Below are 18,562 nucleotides of genomic sequence, written 5' to 3'. Positions count from 1 at the left end.
CTAATAGGGGGAAAAAACATCTAAGAAAAAAGAAATCTGATTTTCTTTTTCACACATGGAAAGAAATTTTTTTTTTTTTTTTAAAAGTTAAATAATTCAGATTTTTTTCCCTAGAAATTCAGATTTTTTTGTGTGAAACTGTTGCTGGGTGGGGAAACAATCTGGTAGGAGGAAAGACATCTAGAAGAAAAAGAATTCAGATGTTTTTCCATTAAAATTCAGATTTTTTGTCAAAAAATTTGGCAAAAAAGATTGGAGATTGGAGCTACCAGGGAATGAGTTTCAACACTTAGGCTGGATTGCACCAACAAGGTTTAACCTTAAAATCAGATTAAATGATGGTTTAAGTTTAAATTCTGTTGCACCAAACTTTAGACTTAGTTTAGAATTAAGACAGATTAAATTTAAACCTCTCTTTAAACCTCATTTTAATTTTTACTCTAAACCAAGTTTAAATTTAATTCTGTTGCACCAGAACTTTAAACTCCAGTTTAAACTGTGATCGAGAATTAATTTTAAACTGACAGTTGGGAAGGTTTAACTTTAACAATGGCTGCATTTTTGAGGTGGATAGAGCAAAATAATGAAGTTCCTCGAAGAAAACTGAGAGACAGCCTCAATCCTCTTGAATTTTATGATGAAGAGGAATTTTTGGTGAGATACCGGTTTACCAAGGAAACAGTTTTGGAGCTGAACAGGAAGACTGGACCAACTGTCAAACATAGCAGTGACAGAAATGCAGCTGTACCACCGATGCTACAACTCCTGGTTGCCCTGAGGTTCTACGCTACTGGCTGTTTCCAGAGGGTGGATGGAGACCTGTTCGGTCTACACAGCTGAACTGTTTGCCGTATTGTCAGCAGAGTGTCTCGGTCCATTGCATCTCGAAGAACCAGTACATCCGATTCTCTCCAACAGTGGAAACCGTGCTGTTGTCCGTTTTCTTGTCTTCCATTATTTGCCCATATTGCTTAATTCGGTCAGCAAGTGTTTTTCAAAGGAGGAAAAGTTTGAGCTTCCCTGCCGAGCCATAGTAACGTATCCGATCTGTCACAAGTGACGTTAGGCTAACGTTTTTGCTAGCTAGCAACAATGTAACGTTTGCTGTAAAAGCACCCAATGAAACAGTCTCCCTCTTTTTTTTATATAAATCCGGGGCCCTGACAGCACGCTTCCGATGTAACCTATATATTTAATTGCTTATTTAATTATTAATTTTAATTTCGATATCCACAAGTATCCCTCTTGATTTAAATCAGTTTAAACTAAGTTTAAATTCAGTTAAACTGAGTTTTACTAAACTGAGATTAATTTTAAATGGTGCAACAGAGCTCTGCTTAATTTTAAACCTGGATTAACTCATTTCAAACCTAGTTTTACTAATCTCTGATTAGAGCTAATCTCAGATTAAATTAAACCTTGTTGGTGCAATCCAGCCTTAGAGGAACAGCAACTCTACGGAGCCTACTCCCCCTTTCCTCAAAAAAGTGTGTACGTTTTTAAAGTGTGCACTTTTAAGTACGTACTTTTAAGTGCACACTTTAAAGTGCACACTTTTAAAGTATGTACTTTTTTAAAGTATGTACTTTTTTAAAGTGTGTACTTTTTCCTCCAAAAAACTCCAAAAAACAATTGCACCAGGGAACGAGTTGCACCAGGTAACAATGAGAAACAGCAAAGTCTAATTTTCTTTTTTTATAGATTTCCTTTTCATGCGTGAAACCGGTACTGAGTGGAGGAAACGAACTGATGGGAGGAAAAACATCTTCTAGGAAAAAAGAAATCTGATTTTCTTTTTCACACATGGAACGAAAATGTATTAAAAAAAACAAAAACAGAAATTTTCAGATTTTCTTCATCCTAGAAAAAAATCAGAATTTTTAGAAAAAAAAATCAGAATTTTTAGAGCAAAGTGTCCAAATGACAGAGTCAGAACCTGCAAGAAACGAACTGCAGATTTTCTGATTGAGTAGCTCAGTGTGTAGAGACGCTTCCTCCAAGATTTGAGGTCGTGGGTTTGATCCTTGAGTCGCTCTGGTTCAGGAAACTGATCTGGGTTGAATTTTGAAGGCTGAAGTCCAAAGGAAAGAGTGAAAAGCTCTGAGAGACACAGTTCAGTTGTCTGATCAGACAGCTCAGGCTGATAGAGGAAGGCTCTGAACTTCTCAGGTTGATGGTTCAATTCTTATGAGACTCTGTCAATTTCAAAGTCCGACATCCAAAGTGAGACTGAAAAGCACCCAGAGAAGAGGTCTCAATGTGAAGAGGACATGGTGGTGAGGTGGTTTTGTTCTCAGCTTGTAGTAACCAGAGGATCTTGTGCTGGTTCTAATCCTGCTGCCTGCCAGAACCTGCAGCCTCAGTTTTTGGGCTGCGTCCTCTAATGTGGTGTCTCATAGATGGAAACAGTGAACTACAGGCCCACAATGTTCTCCTGCTTTTCCAATAAGTCAAGTTCACCTTCTTTACTTTGAGCTGAGATGTTTGACCAGGACTTCACACGTTAACATGTCTAACAAATGTTTGAAGAAGTTTATTTAGCGTTTGACAGTGAGCCGTACCTCCTGGAGGCTCCAGGAACACTTGACTGCTGCTGAACACATAAATACATTATGATCATAATGTTGTGAGAATCAAAGATGTGAGTCAGCTGCTGGAGGAACATCTCATGATTGTACAATAAAGACTGGCTGCCAGCAGGATTCAAACCTGTGCAAGATCCTCTGGTTACTAACAACCAAGAACAAAACCACCGCACCACCATGTCCTCTTCACATTGAGAGGGCACTCTGGGTGCTTTTCAGTCGCACTTTGGGTGTTGGACTTTAAAATTGACAGAGTCTCATAAGAATTGAACCATCAACCTGAGAAGTTCAGAACAGTCCTCTATCAGCCTGAGCTGTCTGATCAGACAGGTGAACTGTGTCTCTCAGAGCTTTTCACTCTTTCCTTTGGACTTCAGCCTTCAAAATTCAACCCAGATCAGTTTCCTGAACCAGAGAGACTCAAGGATCAAACCCACAACCTCAAATCTCAGAGGCAGCATCTCTACATGCTGAGCTACTCAGTCAGAGTATCATGCATCTTGTTTCTGGGAGGTTTTGACTGTAACATTTGGACACTTTGCTGACTGTGTCTAAAAATTCAGATCTTTTTTTCTAGGAGGAAAAAAAATCTGGAAAAAATTTCAGATTTTCTTTCTTTATAGATTTTCTTTTTCATGTATGAAACTGGTACTGAGTGTAAAACAAATCTGATGGGTGGAAAAACATATAGAAGAAAAATAATTCATATTTTTTCCCTAAAAATTCAGACATTTTGTGTGAAACTGGTACTGAGTGGGGAAACAATCTAATAGGAGGGAAAACATCTTCTAGAAGTAAAAACTTCAGTTTTTTTCCTAAAAATTCAGATTTTTTTCCTAAAAATTCAGAATGTTTTCCCCTAAATATTCAGATTTTTTTCCCCTAGAAATTCAGATGTTTTTGTGTGAAACTGTTGCTGGGTGGGGAAACAATCTGGTAGGAGGAAAGACATCTAGAAGAAAGGAATTCAGATGTTTTTCCCTTAAAATTCAGATTTTTTGTCAAAAAATTTGGCAAAAAAGATTGGAGATTGGAGCTACCAGGGAATGAGTTTCAACACTTAGAGGAACAGCAACTCTACGGAGCCTACTCCCCTTTTCCTCAAAAAAGTGTGTACTTTTTCTAAAGTGTGCACTTGTAAGTGCGTACTTTTAAGTGCACACTTTTAAGTGTGTACTTTTTCAACTATGCACTTTTTTAAAGTGTGTACTTTTTCCTCTAAAAAACTCAAAAAAAAAAATTGCACCAGGGAACGAGTCGCACCAGGGAACACTTAGAGGAACAGCAAAGTCTAATTTTCTTTTTTTATAGATTTTCTTTTCATGTGTGAAACCGGTACTGAGTTGGGAAACAATCTAATAGGAGGAAACATCTTCTAGAAGATGAATTATTCAGATTTTTTTCCCTAAAAATTCAGATTTTTTTCCCTAAAAATTCCGATTTTTTTTCTAAAAATTCAGATTTTTTTCCCTAAAAATTCAGATTTTTTTTCTAAAAATTCAGATTTTTTTCCTAAAATTTTTTTTTTTCCTAAAATTTTTTTTTTTTTTTTAAAATGTCATTAAAAATTCAGATTTTTTTTTTCTAGCAGGAAAAAAAATCTGGAAAAATTTTCACATTTGTTTTTATAGATTTCCTTTTCATGTGTTAAACTGGTACTGAGTGGGGAAACAATCTAATAGGAGGAAAAACATCTTCTAGAAGTTAAATGATTCAGATTTTTTTCTTAAAAATCCAGATTTTGTTCTTAAAAATCCAGATTTTGTTCTTAAAAATCCAGATTTTTTTCCTAAAATTTCAGATTTTTTTCCCCTAGAAATTCAGATGTTTTTGTGTGAAACTGTTGCTGGGTGGGGAAACAATCTGGTAAGAGGAAAGACATCTAGAAGAAAAAGAATTCAGATGTTTTTCCCTTAAAATTCAGATTTTTTTTCAAAAAAATTGGCAAAAAAGATTGGAGATTGGAGCTACCAGGGAACGAGTTTCAGCACTTAGAGGAACAGCAGCTCTACGGAGCCTACTCCCCTTTTCCTAAAAAAAGTATGTACTTTTTTAAAGTGTGCACTTTTAAGTGCATACTTTTAAGTGCACACTTTTAAGTGTGTACTTTTTTAAAGTATGTACTTTTTTTAAGTGTGTACTTTTTCCTCTAAAAAACTCCAAAAAACAATTGCACCAGGGAACGAGTTGCACCAGGGAACACTTAGAGAAACAGCAAAGTCTAATTTTCTTTTTTTGTAGATTTTCTTTTCATGTGTGAAACCGGTACTGAGTAGAGGATACGATCTGACAGGAGGAAAAACATCTTCTAGGAAAAAAGAAATCTGATTTTCTTTTTCACACATGGAAAGAAAATGTATTTTTTTTAAAAAGACCAAATGACAGAGTCAGAACCTCCAAGAAACAATCTGTAGATGTTCTGACTGAGTAGCTCAGTGTGTAGAGACCCTGCCTCCAAGATTTGAGGTTGTGGGTTTGATCCTTGAGTCGCTCTGGTTCAGGAAAGTGATCTGAGTTGAATTTTGAAGGCGGAAGTCCAAAAGAAAGAGTGAAAAGCTCTGAGAGACACAGTTCACCTGTCTGATCAGACAGCTCAGGCTTGATAGAGCACTGCTCTGAACTTCTCAGGTTGATGGTTCATTTCTTATGAGACTGTCAATTTCAAAGTCCAACACCCAAAGTGAGACTGAAAAGCACCCAGAGAAGAGGTCTCAATGTGAAGAGGACATGGTGGTGCGGTGGTTTTGTTCTCAGCTTGTAGTAACCAGAGGAGCTTGCGCTGGTTCTAATCCTGCTGCCTGCCAGAACCTGCAGCCTCAGTTTTTGGGCTGCGTCCTCTAATGTGGTGTCTCATAGATGGAAACCGTGAACTACGGGCCCACGATGTTCTCCTGCTTTTCCAATAAGTCATGTTCAGCTTCTTTACTTTGAGCTGAGATGTTTGACCAGGACTTCACACGTTAACATGTCTAACAAATGTTTGAAGAAGTTTATTTAGCGTTTGACAGTGAGCCGTACCTCCTGGAGGCTCCAGGAACACTTGACTGCTGCTGAACACATAAATACATTATGATCATAATGTTGTGAGAATCAAAGATGTGAGCCAGCTGCTGGAGGAACATCTCATGATTGTACAATAAAGACTGGCTGCCAGCAGGATTCAAACCTGTGCAAGATCCTCTGGTTACTAACAACCAAGAACAAAAACACCACACCACCATGTCCTCTCCACATTGAGACCTCTTCTCTGGGTGCTTTTCAGTCTCACTTTGGGTGTTGGACTTTAAACTTGACAGAGGCTCATAAGAATTGAACCATCAACCTGAGAAGTTCAGAACAGTCCTCTATCAGCCTCAGAGCTTTTCACTCTTTCTTTTGGACTTCAGCCTTCAAAATTCAACCCAGATAAGTTTCCTGAAGTAGAGTGACTCAAGGATCAAACCCATGACCTCAAATCTTGGAGACAGCGTCTCTACACGCTGAGCTACTCGGTCAGAATAGCTGCATTTTGTTTCTGGGAGGTTTTGACTGTAACATTTGGACAATTTGCTGACTACTAAAAATTCAGATCTTTTTTTCTAGGAGGAAAAAAAATCTGGAAAAAAATTCAGATTTTCTTTCTTTATAGATTTTCTTTTTCATGTATGAAACTGGTACTGAGTGTAAAACAAATCTGATGGGAGGAAAAACATATAGAAGAAAAATAATTCATATTTTTTCCCTAAAAATTCAGACATTTTGTGTGAAACTGGTACTGAGTGGGGAAACAATCTAATAGGAGGGAAAACATCTTCTAGAAGTAAAAAGTTCAGTTTTTTTCCTAAAAATTCAGATTTTTTTCCTAAAAATTCAGAATGTTTTTCCCAAATATTCAGATTTTTTTCCTAAAAATTCAGAATGTTTTTCCCTAAATATTCAGATTTTTTTCCCTAAAATTTCAGATTTTTTTCCCTAGAAATTCAGATGTTTTTGTGTGAAACTGTTGCTGGGTGGGGAAACAATCTGGTAGGAGGAAAGACATCTAGAAGAAAGGAATTCAGATGTTTTTCCCTTAAAATTCAGATTTTTTGTCAAAAAATGTGGCAAAAAAGATTGGAGATTGGAGCTACCAGAGGAACAGCAACTCTACAGGGCCTACTCCCCTTTTCCTCAAAAAAGTGTGTACTTTTTTTAAAGTGTACACTTGTAAGTGCGTACTTTTAAGTGCACACTTTTAAGTGTGTACTTTTTCGAACTATGCAGTTTTTTAAAGTGTGTACTTTTTCCTCTAAAAAAACTCCCAAAAAAAAATTGCACCACTAACACTTAGAGGAACAGCAAAGTCTAATTTTCTTTTTTTATAGATTTTCTTTTCATGTGTGAAACCGGTACTGAGTGGGGAAACAATCTAATAGGAGGAAACATCTTCTAGAAGATGAATTATTCAGATTTTTTTCCTAAAAATTCTGATTTTTCCCTAAAAATTCAGATTTTTTTTCCTAATTTTTTTTTTCTTTTTTTTTAAAGAAAATGTCATTAAAAATTCTGATTTTTTTTTTTCTAGCAGGAAAAAAATCTGGAAAAATTTTCACATTTGTTTTTATAGATTTCCTTTTCATGTGTTAAACTGGTACTGAGTGGGGAAACAATCTAATAGGAGGAAAAACAACTTCTAGAAGTTAAATGATTCAGATTTTTTTCTTAAAAATCCCGATTTTTTTCCCCTAAAAATTTCAGATTTTCTTTCTTTATAGATTTTCTTTTTCATGTATGAAACTGGTACTGAGTGTAAAACAAATCTGATGGGAGGAAAAACATATAGAAGAAAAATAATTCATATTTTTTCCCTAAAAATTCAGACATTTTGTGTGAAACTGGTACTGAGTGGGGAAACAATCTAATAGGAGGGAAAACATCTTCTAGAAGTAAAAACTTCAGTTCCCAAATATTCAGATTTTTTTCCCTAAAATTTCAGATTTTTTCCCCTAGAAATTCAGATGTTTTTGTGTGAAACTGTTGCTGGGTGGGGAAACAATCTGGTAGGAGGAAAGACATCTAGAAGAAAGGAATTCAGATGTTTTTCCCTTAAAATTCAGATTTTTTTTCCAAAAAATTGGCAAAAAAGATTGGAGATTGGAGCTACCAGGGAATGAGTTTCAACACTTACAGGAACAGCAACTCTACGGAGCCTACTCCCCTTTTCCTAAAAAAAAGTATGTACTTTTTTAAAGTGTGCACTTTTAAGTGCATACTTTTAAGTACATACTTTTAAGTGCACACTTTAAAGTGTGTACTTTTTTTTAAAGTATGTACTTTTTTTAAGTGTGTACTTTTTCCTCTAAAAAACTCCAAAAAACAATTGCACCAGGGAACGAGTTGCACCAGGGAACACTTAGAGGAACAGCAAAGTCTAATTTTCTTTTTTTATAGATTTCCTTTTCATGTGTGAAACTGATACTGAGTGGGGAAACAATCTTATAGGAGGGAAAACATCTTCTAGGAAAAAAGAAATCTGATTTTCTTTTTCACACATGGAAAGAAAATGTATTTTTTTTTAAAATGACCAAATGACAGAGTCAGAACCTCCAAGAAACAAGTTGCAGATGTTCTGACCGAGTAGCTCAGTGTGTAGAGATGCTGCCTCCAAGATTTGAGGTCGTGGGTTTGATCCTTGAGTCGTTCTGCTTCAGGAAACTCATCTGAGTTAAATTTTGAAGGCTGAAGTCCAAAAGAAAGAGTGAAAAGCTCTGAGAGACACAGTTCACCTGTCTGATCAGACAGCTCAGGCTGATAGAGCACTGCTCTGAACTTCTCAGGTTGATGGTTCATTTCTTATGAGACTCTGTCAATTTCAAAGTCCAACACCCAAAGTGAGACTGAAAAGCACCCAGAGAAGAGGTCTCAATGTGAAGAGGACATGGTGGTGTGGTGGTTTTGTTCTCAGCTTGTAGTAACCAGAGGAGCTTGCGCTGTTTCTAATCCTGCTGCCTGCCAGAACCTGCTGCCTCAGTTTTTGGGCTGTGTCCTCTAATGTGGTGTCTCATAGATGGAAACAGTGAACTACGGGCCCACGATGTTCTCCTGCTTTTCCAATAAGTCAAGTTCAGCTTTTTACTTTGAGCTGAGATGTTTGACCAGGACTTCACACGTTAACATGTCTAACAAATGTTTGAAGAAGTTTATTTAGCGTTTGACAGTGAGCCGTACCTCCTGGAGGCTCCAGGAACACTTGACTGCTGCTGAACACATAAATACATTATGATCATAATGTTGTGAGAATCAAAGATGTGAGCCAGCTGCTGGAGGAACATCTCATGATTGTACAATAAAGACTGGCAGGCAGCAGGATTCAAACCTGTGTAAGATCCTCTGACAACCGAGAACAAAACCACCTCACCACCATGTCCTCTTCACATTGAGACCTCTTCTCTGGGTGCTTTTCAGTCTCACTTTGGTTGTTGGACTTTGAAATTGACAGAGTCTCATAAGAATTGAACCATCAACTTGAGAAGTTCAGAGAAGTCCTCTATCAGCCTGAGCTGTCGGATCAGACAGGAGAACTGTGTCTCTCAGAGCTTTTCACTCTTTCCTTTGGACTTCAGCCTTCAAAATTCAACCCAGATCAGTTTCCTGAACCAGAGCAACTCAAGGATCAAACCTACAACCTCAAATCTTGGAGACAGCGTCTCTACACACTGAGCTACTCAGTCAGAATATCTGCATTTTGTTTCTGGGAGGTTTTGACTGTAACATTTGGACACTTTGCTGACTGTGTCTAAAAATTCAGATCTTTTTTTCTAGGAGGAAAAAAAATCTGGAAAAAATTTCAGATTTTCTTTCTTTATAGATTTTCTTTTTCATGTATGAAACTGATACTGAGTGTAAAACAAATCTGATGGGAGGAAAAACATAGAAGAAAAATAATTCATATTTTTTCCCTAAAAATACAGACATTTTGTGTGAAACTGGTACTGAGTGGGGAAACAATCTAATAGGAGGGAAAACATCTTCTAGAAGTAAAAACTTCAGTTTTTTTCCTAAAAATTCAGATTTTTTTCCTAAAAATTCAGAATGTTTTCCCCTAAATATTCAGATTTTTTTCCCTAAAATTTCAGATTTTTTCCCCTAGAAATTCAGATGTTTTTGTGTGAAACTGTTGCTGGGTGGGGAAACAATCTGGTAGGAGGAAAGACATCTAGAAGAAAAAGAATTCAGATGTTTTTCCCTTAAAATTTAGATTTTTTTTTCAAAAAATTTGGCAAAAAAGATTGGAGATTGGAGCTACCAGGGAACGACTTTCAGCACTTAGAGGAACAGCAGCTCTACGGAGCCTACTCCCCTTTTCCTAAAAAAAGTATGTACTTTTTTAAAGTGTGCACTTGTAAGTGCGTACTTTTAAGTGCGTACTTTTAAGTGTGTACTTTTTTAAAGTATGTACTTTTTAAAAGTGTGTACTTTTTTAAAGTGTGTACTTTTTCCTCTAAAAAACTCAAAAAACAATTGCACCAGGGAACTAGTTGCACCAGGGAACACTTAGTACCGGTTTCACACATGAAAAGGAAATCTATAAAAAAAGAAAATTAGACTTTGCTGTTCCTCTGAGTGTTCCCTGGTGCAACTCGTTCCCTGGTGCAATTGTTTTTTGGATCGAACGATCTGACAGGAGGAAAAACATCTTCTACGAAAAAAGAAATCTGATTTCCTTTTTCACACATGGAACGAAAATGTATTTTAAAAAATTCTTTTAAAAAAACAGAATTTTTCAGATTTTCTTCATCCTAGAAAAAAATCTGAATTTTTAGAAAAAAAATCTGAATTTTTTGAGCAAAGTGTCCAAATGACAGAGTCAGAAACTCCCAGAAACAAGCTGCAGATATTCTGACTGAGTAGCTCAGTGTGTAGAGACGTTGCCTCTTCGATCTGAGGTCGTGGGTTTGATCCTTGAGTCGCTCTGGTTCAGGAAACTGATCTCGGTTGAATTTTGAAGGCTGAAGTCCAAAGGAAAGAGTGAAAAGCTCTGAGAGAAACAGTGCACCTGTCTTATCAGACAGCTCAGGCTGATAGAGGACGGCTCTGAACTTCTCAGGTCAATGGTTCAATTCTCATGAGACTCTGTCAATTTCAAAGTCCAACACCTAAAGTGAGACTGAAAAGCACCCAGAGAAGAGGTCTCAATGTGAAGAGGACATGGTGGTGAGGTGGTTTTGTTCTGAGCTTGTAGTAACCAGAGGATCTTGCGCTGGTTCTAATCCTGCTGCCTGCAGCCTCAGTTTTTGGGCTGCGTCCTTTAATGTGGTGTCTCATAGATGGAAACAGTGAACTACGGGCCCACGATGTTCTCCTGCTTTTCCAATAAGTCAGGTTCAGCTTCTTTACTTTCAGCTGAGATGTTTGACCAGGACTTCACACGTTAACATGTCTAACAAATGTTTGAAGAAGTTTATTTAGCGTTTGACAGTGAGCCGTACCACCTGGAGGCTCCAGGAACACTTGACTGCTGGAGAACACATAAATGTACTTTTAAGTGCGTACTTTTAAGTACGTACTTTTAAGTGCGTACTTTTAAGTGCACACTTTTAAGTGTGTACTTTTTTAAAGTATGTACTTTTTTAAAGTGTGTACTTTTTTAAAGTGTGTACTTTTTCCTCTAAAAAACTCCAAAAAACAATTGCACCAGGGAACGAGTTGCACCAGGGAACACGTAGAGGAACAGCAAAGTCTAATTTTCTTTTTTTATAGATTTCCTTTTCATGTGTGAAACCGGTACTGAGTGGGGAAACAATCTAATAGGAGGAAAACATCTTCTAGAAGTTAAATGATTCAGATTTTTTTCCTATTTTTTTTTTTTTTTTTTTTTCTAAAAATTAAAAAAAAAAAGGAAATTATTAAAAATTCTCCATTTTTTTTTTCTAGCAGGAAAACAAATCTGGAAAAAAATTCAGATTTGTGTTTGTTTTCATAGATTTCCTTTTCATGTGTGAAACTGGTACTGAGTGGGGAAACAATCTAAACAGGAAGAAAAACATCTTCTAGAAGTAAAAATAATTAAGATTTTTTTTTCTTAAAAACTTTTAAGAGAATTTCTCCTTCTAGGTAGACGAAACCTGAAAAAAAAAAACCTGTAGCGGAGTGGGGGGAAAAATGTCCCTCATTCGGAAAAATCTGATGGGAGGAAAAACATCAATCTGAATTTTTAGGAAAAAAAATCTGAATTTGAGCAGAGTGTCCAAATGACAGAGTCAAAACTGTGCTGTCCCTCAATCTGTCATCATTTATGTCCATATATTTTACAGGTTCGATGTGTAGGGAAACATGCCTAATGCTCTCATGTGGACCTTTGACCTGCTGAGGCCCTGTTGTTTTTTTTCATTATTAACACTTTCCATCTGTGTGAGGACGTTATCAGGATGGAGACGCCGGGATGTCTCCCCGTGTCATCTCTTAGGAGGGAGAACAACACTCTCTCTCTCATAAAACCACCAGAGGGAATCAGTTTGAATTAATTTACGATGGTAACCCCCTGTACGAACTGTTTTTGACCTAACCAACAGGAACATTCCTTTCACACAGGTCAAACGAAGGAAACATATGAAGCTACTTCTCCTTTTAAACCTCAACCAAAGGAACCGGGATTGTTTGTGATAAAATTGTTTGTGATATAATGTCTTTATAATTGTAATTAGGTAACACGTCTGATGGACCGATCGTGCTATCTGTCCCTCAAACGTGTTCTTCTTCTCCCTACTTTCCAATACACACACTAGAGAAAAGGATGGTGGAAACCCCCCCGTTCTCTACCTCCTCTCTTTGAAGAGATTAACGACACATCTGTTTCAGTGCTATCTTTGGTACATTCCAAACAAATGGTCAGAGTTTCCTCTAGACTTCAGAAGCATTTCTAATTAACCATTAAATCAGAGTCTCACCTGTTTAATTCTTACAATTTGAAATCCAGTAAAATAAGCTCATCAACTGAACCAATTCCTAAGTTTCTATGATGAACATGGACTGAGATCCTGCTTAATGCTCACTGGTGTCTGGTGTTTGGTGGAGTCACAGTGCCATCTAGTGGTAAGTTATGGTTAACTGGATTAGACTGTCGGAGATCTTTTTAGTTTTCTAACGTGTTTATAAACTACAATTTAAAAGTCTGTAAAATGTTTTTCTTCACAAGCCTTAAGCTAACACTAGAAGGAACATGTATAAGCGACCAGTTTCATCAGTCCTACGTTGTTTTCAAGTGTATTCTTATGTTCTGATCCAGTGTTGATTTCATTTAAGTGTTCAATGATTTTAATCAGATCATACTGTCTTATTGTTTCACAAAAGTCCATCTACTTTTGCCATGGTAAAGTTCTGAGAAAGGCTAAGCGCGATTTCGAAGCGTTAACTTGATAGTTGGAATTAATTAAGTTTAAAGGTGTGGAATTAAAACATCCACACTAGGAGTGGGGTCAGTACGCCCCTTTGGGTCCGCCTGTTGTCGGGACTACTAAAACCAAGGGACAGAACTCCCTCGCTCTCTCCTCTCTCCTCTCTCCTCTCCTTCTCTCTTTCTCTTCTTTGCTAAATTTTTCAACACTTTACTTTGCTTCTTTTTGTAACAAGCTCCTAGGTATAAAAATCTCCGTACAATCGACCACGTGCGATAATCTTTAAGAGCTTTTATTTTTGTTAGACGTTAATAGAAGTAAGTTCCGTCCTTACTATTTTTGTTAAGTATCACTATTTTATTTAGTGGAACAGAATTCAGTTTAATTATTCTTGTATTGAGAAACAACTGAGGAAGCGCCAGGCCAGCGTCATCCTTTCGTTATCCTCGTCAGGAAAGTTAAATATCAGTTGAATTAGAGTTAAAAGTCACCACTCAGAGTGTGAAGATAAACAACAGTCTTTTTTAAGACTAAAAACGCCAAGCAAAACGCGCAGTGTCACTGCCTGTTGCAGCGACTTTGTGCCAAGCTGAAGTTACTCTGCCCTCTACGCTCACGAGCGGTACCATCCCGCTGGGCAGCGAACCGGACCATCCTCGGCTGAGCGCTGGACCAGCTGATCTTTCTCCGACACCTGGACGAGAGAGAGTCGCCTGCTGTGAGGTCGAACCGGACCATCCTCTGCTGAGCGCTGGATCAGCTGATCTCTCTCCGACACCTGGACGAGAGAGAGCCGCCTGCTGTGAAGTCGGATCGACCGCATCTTCCCTCTTTCTTCGGGACCCGCAGCTGCCGCGAGCCAGCAATCCCTCAGACGAAATCCGGCAGAAAGATCGAAGCGAAAGGCTTCTCCACTCTTCAGACAAAGTAGGCTAAGCATCTTGCACACGTTTCACTAAACGTTCATGAGTTGGTGTTCTTTTAATTCCTAATTCATAATAATCTTTTCACAAGACAAGTCCGGTTAGGGTCTCGTTAGTATCAAAATTACTCTCGTAATATTTGAATGCTGCCCAGACTCACGACTTTACCATCGCTCATCCACCTTAAATAATCCTGTCACTTTAACCATAGTCTTCACATTTCTGTTTGTTTTATTGTTGTCTGAATCATCATTTCATTTATTCACCTTGATTTATTTAGTAAATAAACATATTTAACCGTACGTCGTTGTCTGTGCTTACTTGCTTTGATGTGGAGAACCGAGGAAACTGTATAAAGAAGTCACTAATTCAGCTATGAGACTAACTAAATTGATTTAAATTGATACAAGTTAACCTTGTTTAGTCGGATTTGATTAATTACCTCCGGATTATTCAAATAGACAAAACATCGGAGGTGGTGCCCCATTAACGAGTGTTTTATTAATCTTCAGTGATTAATACCTTGCCTTTAATACAGTGTATCTCCTACAGATGTTTCCACCAAACATTTGTGATATAAAATGGCCCCATACAGCTCGTCTGTCCTGATCCAAGTCTCCAGATTCCTGCTCTTTCCTGCTGATTTCTTCTGATGGAAAATGACAATATTTAGCAAAATATTCCTGAAAACAAAAATCTTCCCTTAAAAACTTTATAATGTAAAATAAATATAATCAGGTTTCTACGTTTACACACTTTTTTCATGCTCCTATGTTTTATTATTGATGATCCCAGTGGGACTGAAACTGTAACTGTGCATCACAACCTTGTTCTGTGTTGTTGGACACATCTGAAGTGTGTTTCTGCTGTGAGGACATCAAGTTTTTTAAATGCTCACTTTGTCTACATGGAAACATTGTTTTTCAATTCAAGTCAAAGCAGAGCTGAGACAGAATTTAAAGCATTAATAAAAGACATTACCACCAAAATATGTGACTCTGCTGTTTAATATTTGTGCATTGTTTGTTTGTTTTACAACATTTCCAACATATGAGAAGACTGTGTTACAAAACTATACAAATACTAAATAACATCAGTGAAATCAACATGTTCTTCCTTTCATGGTCATCAGTTACAGCAACACAACAATGCCATCATTTATTACATCATAAATTCATCTGTTAAAATGTTGATTTAACATTAAAATGAATGTCAGTGAACATCTACAACATCACTGATGTCTTATTCAGTGGCAGTATACACAGAGTACTGCATTAATCTCCAATGTTGCTCAGGAATATGTGAGATTAACTGCACCAAGGAAATATCCAATTAAAAGTGTCAATGTACAATTATGTGGTGATAAACACGCCTCGATAGATTAACCTGTTGAGGCTCTTTGTGTTGCGAAGATGTGAGTGAATAAAAGAATAAAGATCCAGGTTCCAGGTGGAGGAGGTGTCTGAGTGTGGAGCAGAAGGAGTGGAGGAGTGTCAGTGTGTCTGCAGAGACTGTGTAGAAGGACAGAGCAGCAGCAGAGCAGTCCAGATACACTGATGATACTCTGTCACATCCACAGGAACACAGGGACGATGCTGGACTGGACATTGTGTGTGACAGTGGAGCTGATCTCAGAGCAGTTCACACTGCAGCACTGACAGTCATCTCCACTTGTTGCGATTGGTCCGTCAGTCACTGCTGGATGAAGCTCTCCTCTCCACTCCACCTCCCAGTAACACGGCCCAGTCAGAGCCTCTCCACCCACCAGCTGATGGTGCTGCTTCAACCTCTCTGGATCATCAGGACACAGCTGATCCTCTCAACACCTCCACCTTCCTCATCACTCTGACAGAGATCACCAGCTGATGAGAGAAGCAGAGAGACAGTAGAAGTGATAAATGAGTGTTGACAGAGACTCCCTCCATCAGCTGTCAGTCAGTGATATAAAGACCAGCAGGACTTCAGTCCTGTTCAGACCACAAGTGGAGCGGCTGTGTAGCGTAGCCAGCTTCCTTTCAGCTCTCATGTTAACGTGTTGGAGTGAAGCTCACAGACCTGCAGACACTTTGGACATCAAGTGTGTTTACTCTGCAGGTTTCACTGAAGGACACAGTGGAAATAAACTGCTGACAGTCCCTGAACGCATCATGACTGCAGAAACAGAGAGAGACTCACAGCTCACTTTAATGATGATTTACTGCTGTTAAAAACCAGAGTCTCACTCACATTTAAATATTTCATCTACTTTGGAAACATCACATGACAAATATGTAAATATGGAGTCTGTTATAAAAATATTTGGACAAATCAAATGACACATGGGCAGATATAAATATAACGTTAAAGGTCCTACACTGAACAGTAAAACATCAGCTGTGGTTTGTGGACTTCAGCAGAGGTTCTGGTCCGTATACAGACCACATGGTTACTAAATGTAATAATGGTTCTCTGAAATAAGAGAGCTGTGACAAAGATGAACTGATCAGTTGTTCAGTGTTGAAATGAGAGAACAAACACTTTGAGATCAGATTTGATGCTCCGACAGTTTGATGAATGAGGACACTGTCTCTATACATCCTGTGATGCTGTCAGCTGTGATCCAGCTTTATTTCCTGTAGACATGAATACAACAACAACAGTCTTCACATCAACTCAAACACACAATCACAACAAGCTTCTGGCTCGTCTGATTGGCTGACTGCTCTCTCTCTGTCTTTCTGTCCAATCATGAAGCCTGTCACCGTTCTCCTCTCACAGCTTCACTGAGGAAAGCAGGAAATACTGGATCTTTACTTTGATACTGTGTTTAGTACAATACTGCTGAAACCAGCATGAACTGACTCCAACCCTCTACTGACCTCAGAGTCTCCAGTCTGCAGTCTGGACTCTCCTTCAGATCACACAGCAGCTTCACTCCTGAATCCTTCAGGTTGTTCCAGCTCAGGTCCAGCTCTCTCAGGTGGGAGGGGTTGGAATTCAGAGCTGAGGCCAGAGAAGCACAGCTGATCTCTGACAAACTGCAGCTCCTCAATCTGTATAAGGAATAAACGATGGAGATAAAAATCAATTTATAGTCCAATTAGATGTGTTCAGGTTTTAAATGTGTAGCTCAACATGACTGTGTCCTCATCAATGAGCTTTTCTCTAAAATGAGTAGAGTGACTTTGTCATTGTGTTATTGTGGATCATCATCAGCCTTCTACAGACATCATCCAGACATGTCAGCACAACATTCGTACAGCTGTTCATGTCAACACAGATTAATAACATGCTGCTGATCTCAGTCAGGTCTGTTATTAGAGGAGAAAAACTGAATTTTCTTTTAAACATCTTCTTTTCAAAATATGCTTTGATCTGTGTGTGTTCTGTAGGATCAATATCAATGATCAGACATTATTTGTGAAAACACATTGACATCAACAGAAATCTAAATATTTCTACTTCAGCTTCTCAACTTTATCAATTTAAATCAAATGTTACTTCAGTTCTTCAGTTAAAGCAACACTAGGTAGTTTTTCGACCTTAAAATAATGTTTCTAAACTCAGTTAAGTGGTAGAAAAACGGTTAATAGGATGAATGGTGACGTCTCTGCAGCCTGAGGGGGGTCGCGCCTGCAGCAACCGCACTGTGTAACTTCCCAGATCAGGTAGGAACCTGTCTGACCTAAAGGTGTCTAGTGCGACCTGCTTTACGGCATATGTCACACGTTTATTTGTCAGTGGATTTAGCCAGCAGCTACTTGAATTTTTCGTAAACCAACGCCATGGCCGAGCCAGCGAAAAAAGCCAAGAAGGTATTGTCTGAGGAGGCGAAGAAAAGAAAAACAGAAAGTGATAGAATAGAGCCCGGACACAGATAAATATTGGACCAGCTTACACTCGGTGGCGTGAGCTGAGTAAGAAATGGGTTTCAAGACTGATGGCAACCTAGCCTAGATGCTACTGGATTTGTAAGTCATATATATACATATCTTACCAACTTTTACTTTGAGTTGATTTGTTTTTACGTGGTTTTCATTGGGGCACTATTTGTCCACAGTTTACAACCATAATAAAGCCGGGAGATAATCTAATGCTGTCCGTTTCGATAGCTTGCACGTTTTCATGTAGTGACTGTAAACGATGACTAACTTACTAAAACACTATGAACGTCTTGTCTTGAAAAGTTGCAGATTCCTTAGTTCATGGAGATATTCAACGTAATTGTTGAACAGTGTGGTCGGGAGGTAACGTTAGCATGCTACTTACTGTTGCCATACCGAGTTGGTTGTAGTTATTACACCAAACACAACGTCAACTTGCAATTGTATTGATTAACTCCCGAAAACATAGTTATATTTTCGGACGTTACTAAACACATTCAAGCCCAAGCGTTGTGTTTTGGAAGTAACTTTTTGGTGCAATCACTACAACCAACTCAGTATGAGAATAATTCATGCTAATGTGCTGTGTAGCCTATATGCTAACAAACTATCAACTGCTATCTCTGTATCTAGCTTGTTGTTCGCACTCGATTGAGGTTTTTTCAGACGATTTCGTGATTCGCCGGCTCCGTCAACAAATTCACGTGTATTCATTTTCCCCAGGGATGCTCGTACAGCGATAGTATTTACGACGCTGGTAACAGACAATTGCGCTTCTCAACCAGCTGGGGGTACTAATGAGTCCAAACTACCTAGTGTTGCTTTAACAGATTAAATTA

At 38.2% G+C, this 18,562-nt stretch overlaps 1 protein-coding gene across 9 annotated transcripts in view; it reads right to left on the bottom strand.

The window, feature by feature from the left end:
• Positions 1–14,864: 14,864 nt before the first annotated feature.
• The window catches only part of LOC311249179 (protein NLRC3-like), a 31,124-nt gene continuing 27,426 nt past the window's right edge, over positions 14,865–18,562 (bottom strand). For 8 of the 9 annotated variants that reach the window (XR_014621126.1, XR_014621127.1, XR_014621128.1 and 5 more), the window contains 3 exons: positions 16,719–16,892; positions 16,523–16,622; positions 14,865–15,722 (listed from right to left, as the gene is read on the bottom strand). Coding sequence is in view for 1 of the 9 variants with exons in the window: in XM_084340012.1 (XP_084196138.1) it covers positions 15,716–15,722; positions 16,719–16,892 (181 nt within the window). In the remaining 8 variants the exon portion in view is untranslated. The remainder of the gene's footprint in view (positions 15,723–16,522; positions 16,623–16,718; positions 16,893–18,562) is intronic. The other variant, XM_084340012.1, reaches the window with a different exon arrangement.

The sequence above is a fragment of the Pagrus pagrus genome, assembly GCF_965226575.1.
Source record: "Pagrus pagrus genome assembly, chromosome: 20".
Classification (NCBI taxonomy): domain Eukaryota; kingdom Metazoa; phylum Chordata; class Actinopteri; order Spariformes; family Sparidae; genus Pagrus; species Pagrus pagrus.
Note: the sequence above shows the minus strand (reverse complement) of the source record. Positions and strands in the feature narration are given on the sequence as shown.